We start from the raw sequence: 8,286 nt of genomic DNA, 5'->3' as shown, positions 1-8,286 counted from the left end.
TAAAATTACCATCTTTGTCTTTCCTTGCAAGGACCCAAGCATCCGATCGATCTATCGGTTCTTCTGGATGTTTTTTCAACTGCATGTACGACATATTTTATTAATGATTCAAAGATACAAATTCATATTGACCACACAAAGTATATAAAAAGACTAAGTAGATTTAGGCTGTCATCACTAACCCATTCCATTTCTAGGTTGGCATAACCTTTTCGAGACATTAGATGATGATACTCATTCATCCGGCTTCTTTTCACCTGTTCTTCATGAATTTTCTGTAGAAAAAAGCACCAACAAGGTTAAAACATCACGCTAAATACCTATCCAATTATTGAAATTGATAAATAAATAAAAATAATAAAAAGTTTACCTTAAAATCATCTCCGAGACGATCAGCAACAAACATCTCCCAGTGCGACTTTTCTATGAACGTGTAGTCAACCGGAGGAAAAGTGAGCTTTTCTGGTTGATTCCGGTGTGGAAGGATGTACTCTGTCGTGAGCCGGGATTTGAACTCTCTCCACTTTTGACAAGCGGATTCCCATACCAGTTTCCTTGCTGTCGGAGGTACAATAAAGGCCATCTACGTACATAAGAAACAAAAAAATTCAAATATGCAAGTTAACGAATGAACAAAATCTATAGAAAGAAAAGAAAAAAACCAATATCAAAGAGAAAGATAGGCATGTGTGTAGACAATTTACTATACCTGCACACAGTCCCAAATTTTATTCTTTGTCTGCTCAGGAACTTGCTTCCAACTATCATGCCAAATGGGGACTTTGGTCCTTGCCAAAACTCCAATGTACGACTGCATCTCTCCAGCTTCATCACCATACGGCTCCCCTTTTGCATTGAAGGTCACAGTAAGCTTTTGATTCATTATCTTCCGTCTCAGAATTCTGTGCATCGTGACACAACCACGTTTCAATAGTTTTAGTCCTTCCGGTATTTCTGGATTTTTCTTAGAATCCACTTGCTTTTTCTTAGAATCCACTTGTTTTTTCTTCTTTGACAACTTCTTCTTTAAATTTTCAGATATCGGATTCTTCTTGATAGATATAGGAGAAGAACAAGAGGGGTTAACTTTGTTCAATGATTGTGTTTTCCTTATAGCCTTCACAACTCTCATCGCTGTTCTGTTTGGAGAAGACTTTGCTTTTTTATGAGAAGCTTGTGTCTTCTTCTTTGGAGGAGCCATAATCTGTGTACCACAAACCATTATAAAGAAGGATTTGCCAAGCTAAGAAATTATATGGGTTTTATGAGAAACAAAATCTAACCAGCAAAAAATCTCTAATAATGTGGGTTTTATGAGAAACAAAATCTAATAACTAACCAAGACATCATCAAAGTGAACCATTTAAATCAGTAGCGAGTAACAACAATTAAAAAAATACCAAAGAAACAAGTCATATGAGAGTTTTATAAAAATCCAACAAGAACTACATAACATACGAGGGTTTCACAAGAATCGAACCAAAATATAAAAGAATCACAGCAGAAGAGCATAAGAATCAAAACAAACAAGTAAAAACATTACAAATCAAGAACAAGCAAGAATTGAACATAACCAATAAAGAACAAGCAAGAGCAAACAAGAACTGAACATAACAAGCTTAATCAAGTAACATGCAACAACAAGCAAGAACTGAACAGATTAAAACATGCAAGTACCTTTCTTAGATTTGCTTCGATTAGAAATTGAGAAAAGAAAATGGAAGAGAAATAGGAGGGGAATGAAGTGTTATCGGGTAAGAAAAGAGAAATCACAAAGGGGGGAACAAAAGGGGGGAATGAAAATGAAAAGAAGAGCATAAGAATCAAAACAAACAAGTAAAAACATTACAAATCAAGAACAAGCAAGAACTGAACATAACCAATGAAGAACAAGCAAGAGCAAACAAGAACTGAACAGAACAAGCTTAATCAAGTAACATGCAACAACAACCAAGAACTGAACAGATTAAAACATGCAAGTACCTTTCTTAGATTTGCTTCGATTAGAAATTGAGAAAAGAAAATGGAAGAGAAATAAAAGAGGGGAATGAAGTATTATCGGGTAAGAAAAGAGAAATCACAAAGGGGGGAACAAAAGGGGGGAATGAAAATGAAAAGAGGGGGAAGTGAAATAATTTTGGGGAATAAACCAACGGCTTGGATTGTTAGTATTTTACCAAACCAATGGTGTATTTTAATTGATTGATGAGTGAATTATTCATAATTTTTAGAAATTAATTGAAAAGAAGAGAATATTAAATATTTTTTAAACAACGGTTACTATTAAATCTATCCTTAATCTACGATTGGGAAAATTTTGAAGTAACATTTTGATTTTTTTTCTAAATAATTTCGATATTAATTAATTCATAATTTTGAATTTTCTCAGTTGTGTATCTCGTGTCGTGTACCTTATTGTGTCGTCCTTATCATGTCGTGTACTCAAAATCCAAACTCAAATACTAAATTATCGTGTTGAGTTAAAAATTGTCGGGTGTAGCTTATATAAACAGCTTTTTAGATATACTTAATTTATACATGACCTCGTTTACTTACTAATTCATTGCCTTTTTCTAATTTTTGGAAAATTACTTTCGGGCATGATACTCAAGAATCCTGGTGTGTTATGAAATATTCTCCTGGTATGTTGGCAAAATTTAGGGAATATTTCATAACATACCAGGAATCTTGAGTATCATGCCCGAAGGTAATTTTCCAAAAATTAGAAAAAGGCAATGAATTAGTAAGTAAACGAAGTCATGTATAAATTAAGTGTATCTAAAAAGTTGTTTATATAAGCTACACCCGATAATTTTTAACACACCACGATAATTTAGTATTTGTGTTTGGATTTTGAATACACGACATGATAAGGACGACACAATAATTTACAAGTTCTTACAATGGGAAATTGCAAAAACCGTTGTCTTATGTAAGAAAAAATTATTCCACCAAACCCTAAACCCTAAACCCTAAACCCTATAACCCTAGATCAAACAAAAATTAACAAAAATTAAAGGCGAAATATTCAAATTTGTCGACATTAAAATGACTCGTTTCGCTTTTGTAACGGATATAGTGTCTATTTAAAAACTTAACAAATCCCGAATTTTTTATATAGAGTTATCGACTATATAGTTCGAAAGTAACCACTGAATGCATATATAGTATATGATTACAATGTAACAAATTAAAAGAAGACACTTGTAATTTATTTCATAAACAATTAGTGATATTTAAATATATATTTAATAATGTAAGTTTTAACATGTCAATTGTTCCTCTTGTTGCATGTCTTCGAAGCCTACAAAATCATTTATAGTCCTTGTGTTTGTCGAAAAAGTTGATATAATACGACAATGGTTTATTGAAAAAACACTTGTTTGTAGGTGTTACTACAATGATAAATTGTTGAAACCGTTGTCCAAGATTTTAAATAAACTATGCTACAAACCATTGTGTTTACATTTTTTTACAATGCAATATTGTTGAAACGATTGTCCTGAGTTTTAAATAAACCAAGAAACGAAATTCTTTTACTTTAAGAAAATTTCTATTTTTTTCAAAAAAAATATAAGTGGGAACACTGGGGAAAGAGGGGGAAAGTGTAAATAATTTTGACTAGCAATAAAGTAGTTTGACTAGCATTATTATACGTGATCATTGTCTATCTGAAGTATCTATGTTTTATTATGCCTCTTTTACTGTCTCCTTCATACACCATTTCTTAACCATATATTTGTCTCAGTTCTTTGATGTCTGAAGTAATCCAGGGGAACTTCACTTTGCTGAACTCAGGTAAGTTTCTGCTGAATTCATATCAATTTGGGGATTTGGTGTTTATATCGATTTGGAGAACTTGAAATTAGGGTTCATATCTATTTGGAGAATTTTAATAAGGGTCCATATCGAGTTTAATGGAATATATATGTTTGTGGAATTTGAGCAAAAGAATGGGTTTAAACTTGGTTGAGTAAAAATGGATAGATCTTGGTTGAAAGCAGATAGAAGAACACAAGAATTTAAACTTGGAGTGGATGAATTGTTAAATTTTGCATTTCTGAATGGGTTTAAACAAAATAAAATTAGTTGTCCATGCTTAAGATGCGCTCATAGTAAATCTTGGAATGCTCAGACTATTAAGGATCATCTTTATCAATATGGTATTGATCAAACCTATACGTGTTGGATATGGCATGGAGAGTCAAATTATGTACAGAGTCATGTAGTTTCTGAACAGGAATCATCCGTTGATCCTACAAACATGAGAATGGGGCAGGATATTATCGATGATGAGGATATTTCGTTAGATTCTTCTGATTTTATGAATCATGTTCAAGGTGAAAATGAACCACTTTATCCTGGATGCGAGAGTTTTACAAAAATGAGAGCTTTAGTCAAGTTGTATAATTTAAAAGCAAAACATGGTATTTCTGATAAATGCTTTTCCGATGTCCTTCTTTTGCTTGCATCAATGCTTCCGGAAGGCAACAGTATGCCTTCATCTTTTGGTGAAGCCAAGAAAACTTTATGTACTTTAGGCATGGATTATGAAAAAATACATGTGTGTCCGAATGATTGTCTCTTATACCGCGGTGAGAGGGACGAAGATGAGACGATTTGCCGAATATGTGGGGAATCTAGATGGAAGTTAAACAAGAAAGGAGAAGAATTGGAAGGGATCCCTGCTAAGGTTCTTTGGTACTTTCCATTGATACCAAGATTGAGAAATTTGTTCAATACAGCTCAGATTGCGAAGGACATGACTTGGCATAAAACCGAGCGACAAAATGATGGTAAAATTAGACATCCGGCTGACTCAAAGACATGGAAGGATGTCGATCAAAGGTGGCCTGAGTTTGCTGCAGAGGCTAGGAACCTTCGGTTAGCTTTATCCTCCGATGGATTTAATCCTTTCCATGGACCAGGAAGTGATCACTCAACATGGCCTGTGTTGCTTTCAATTTACAACCTCCCACCTTGGCTTTGTATGAAGAGAAAGTACATTATGCTAAGTCTATTGAAATCCGGACCAAATCAGCCTGGAAATGATATTGATGTATACCTTCAACCACTTATAGAAGATTTGCAGAAATTGTGGCATGGGAAACAAGTTTATGATGCATTTAAGAAAGAGTCTTTCATACTAAGAGGAATTTTATTGTGGACAATTAGTGATTATCCAGCCTTAGGAAACTTGTCGGGTAACATCATTAAAGGATATAATGCTTGTGTAGTTTGTGTTGATAAAACAAAAGCTACCAGGTTGGCTACTTACAAAAAGACGGTGGTTATGAGACATCGTAGATGGCTGCCCAGAAATCATCCATATCGAAGGCAAAAATCAGCCTTTGATAACACCATGGAGAAGTTATCAGAACCTATTCCTTTAACTGGAGAGGAGGTGTTAGAAAGGGTACTACCACTAGCGGACCATGTTTATGGTAAGACACAAAACCAACCTCGGTGGAAAAAAGGGGAACCTCGACCAATTTGGAAAAAGATGTCTATATTTTTTCAGCTTGATTACTGGAAGTTTTTGCCAGTTCGCCATACTCTCGATGTGATGCATATAGAAAAAAATATATGCGAGGCTTTAACCGGTACATTGCTAAATATTCCCGGGAAGACAAAAGATAGAGAATCTGTTCGTATTGATATGGCTGAAATGGGAATAAGAATGGAGCTGAGACCAAAAAATTCTGGAAAAAAAGAGAAGTTACCGATGGCATCTTGGAACTTATTGCATAAAGAAAAAAAGATTGTCTGCTCGTCCTTGATTGGCATGAAGTTACCTGATGGTTTTTGTTCGAACCTTAAGGGTATAGTATCAATGGACACTCTGCGACTTGTTGGAATGAAATCTCACGACTGTCACACAATGTTGCATCACTTGCTCCCCATCGTACTTCGGTCAGTACTTCAAAAACAAGTCAGGTGCACTATTATCAGGTTTTGCCTTTTTTTCAAGGCAATTTGTAGTAAAATCATTGAGGTCGATAAATTAGAAAAAATGCAGTCTCAATTGGTGGAGACCTTATGCCAGCTAGAAAAGCACTTCCCCCCTTCCTTGTTTGATGTAATGATCCATCTCTCAGTTCATCTTGTAAGAGAAGTTGAGCTTTGTGGTCCTATCTTCCTACGTTGGATGTATCCTTTCGAGAGATATATGAAGACGTTCAAGGGATATGTTCGAAACAGGGCTCATCCGGAAGGTTGCATCGCTGAGGCCTATATTGCAGAAGAGGCGGTTGAGTGTTTAGTTAATTTTGAAGAACCAACAGTTGGGTTACCGGGAAGGGATAAGAACAAGGAGAAATACAGACCCTTATCTGGTGCAACAATGATAAAGCCGAGCATCAAGGATTTGCACCAAGCACATCTGTGTCTTCTTCAAAACAGTAATGAATTGACCCCATATTTCAAGTAAGTTTCTTTATTTAGATTTCTGATTTTTCAGTAATAAATACATCTGTTTTTTGTTCCATGATTTTATGATTTTTTTCAACAAAAGCTGAAATTGATTTACTCATAGTGAACATATGGCCTTCTTGGTGGCAAGATATCCATTACATGAAAATGATGAAGAATGGCTTAAGAACAAGCAAAATGAAACATTCCCTAATTGGTTTCAAAAGAAGGTAATAGCTAGACAATAATTTTTTTCTAATTTAAAGAAATCAAGTAAATGTCTAATTGCTTTAGTATTTTATTTTTTGGACAGATTTCATCAGAATTGCTTGATGTGAAAAGTATGGTATCTAAGGAGGTAATGTGGCTTGCAGAAGGGCCTAACAAGTATGTCCCTACATTCAGTGGCTACAAAGTCAATGGTGTTACCTACAGCACAAAAGATCGTGATGATACGCGACAAGTTCAATGCAGCGGTGTTTGTGTTCATGCTGATACAATGCTCGTGCAGGATAAGGATAAGAACATTGAGCATATTTCACATACATTTTATGGAGTAATCACAAGTATTTGGGAGTTGGACTATAACCATTTTCGAGTCCCTATCTTTCGGTGCAATTGGGTAGATATGAACAAAGGGGTTAAGATAGATGATTTAGGATACACAGTTGTTAATTTACACAAGTTAGGTTTTCTGAACGACCCTTTTGTGTTAGGTAAACATGTCAAGCAAGTTTGTTACATTGACGACCCTCTTGAAAAATTCTGGTCAGTTGTATTAAAATTACCAAACAAGTTCGATGATCAAAGTGACGATGAAAATGAGGGATCCGTAGAAATTGAACTTGAAAATGAGGTAGATGTCACCATGTTCCCAACTGTTGATGAAGTCGAGGAAGAAAATAGAAGTTACATGCGGGAGGAAGAAGAGATGATTCAACTTCCATAATTATATCAACTGATCAGATGTTGCCTATAAGTGCCTATGTTATCCCCTTTGCTTATAATTTGTACTAAATCAAATTTGGTTGGACAGTTTATTGTAAGATTTGTTTTGGCATTGTTCTTGAAGGATTTGGTTTGATTTTTATCCAAGAATTGTTATATGTAATTTGTACCTTTCAGTTAGGTTGAGAAGTTTTTTGTACATCTGGTTTGACAACTTGTTGGAAGCATTTATTTGACAATGTTCTTAAAGCATTTGGTTTGCTTTTTGTCTAAAGATTTATGTTTTAGGCAATTTTTTTAAAACCCTCTGAAAATTAGACAACGGTTTTTCATAAAAGTTGTTGTAACATATTTTCTAATGCAGGTGATTCAGACAACGAGTAAGACACCATTGTCTGAAACTCTTTTACTCAACAGGGGTGATAAACTATTGTCTGTTATGCTTTGTTTCTAACATTGGTTTTTCTGCACTATTGTCTCAAATAAATAACACATTGGTACCGGAAAACCGTTGTCTAAGTTGCACAACAGTCCTTAAAACCCATTGTGTAAAACCATAGAAAGCACACCGGTTTATTGTGACCTAAACAACACTTGTGCCAATAGATGTCACACAATGAGGATAAATACAACCATTGTCTCATTGGAGCACAGGGGCACCATTTAGACAACAGTTTCGAATAAGTTGAATCACCATTGTGTGAAACAGAATGATACAAGGCTTTTTGGTCAACTACCAATTAATCGTTGTCTGATTTTTTGAGACAACAGTTTTATTGGCCACCATTGTGTAATAGGTGTTGTCTGATTCAGTTTCTGGTGTAGTGATGATCCAAAGAATTTAGCATAAAGATCAAGGTTCCCTTCTAATGTCTGTGAAGACATTTCCTTGTGACTCATCAGGTAATATCTAAATCATTGTCAACA

At 34.8% G+C, this 8,286-nt stretch overlaps 1 protein-coding gene across 1 annotated transcript; it reads left to right on the top strand.

Annotated features, from left to right (window-relative positions):
* Nucleotides 1–3,979: 3,979 nt before the first annotated feature.
* LOC141709047 (uncharacterized) lies at nucleotides 3,980–7,360 on the top strand. The gene is made up of 3 exons (XM_074512943.1): nucleotides 3,980–6,426; nucleotides 6,536–6,641; nucleotides 6,725–7,360. The coding sequence occupies exons 1-3, from the start codon at nucleotides 3,980–3,982 to the stop codon at nucleotides 7,358–7,360; spliced, it is 3,189 nt and encodes a 1,062-aa protein (XP_074369044.1).
* Nucleotides 7,361–8,286: the final 926 nt, after the last annotated feature.

Source organism: Apium graveolens, chromosome 1 (assembly GCF_009905375.1).
Source record: "Apium graveolens cultivar Ventura chromosome 1, ASM990537v1, whole genome shotgun sequence".
NCBI classification, from domain to species: Eukaryota; Viridiplantae; Streptophyta; class Magnoliopsida; order Apiales; family Apiaceae; genus Apium; species Apium graveolens.
Note: the sequence above shows the minus strand (reverse complement) of the source record. Positions and strands in the feature narration are given on the sequence as shown.

Bases quoted from the DNA above. Each gene is read 5' to 3' on its own strand.
- LOC141709047 (XM_074512943.1), top strand. From the start codon at position 3,980: ATGGATAGATCTTGGTTGAAAGCAGATAGAAGAACACAAGAATTTAAA. The intron at 6,427-6,535 runs GTAAGTTTCTTT...ATTTACTCATAG, and splicing joins GAATTGACCCCATATTTCAA to TGAACATATGGCCTTCTTGG. The intron at 6,642-6,724 runs GTAATAGCTAGA...TTTTTTGGACAG, and splicing joins CTAATTGGTTTCAAAAGAAG to ATTTCATCAGAATTGCTTGA.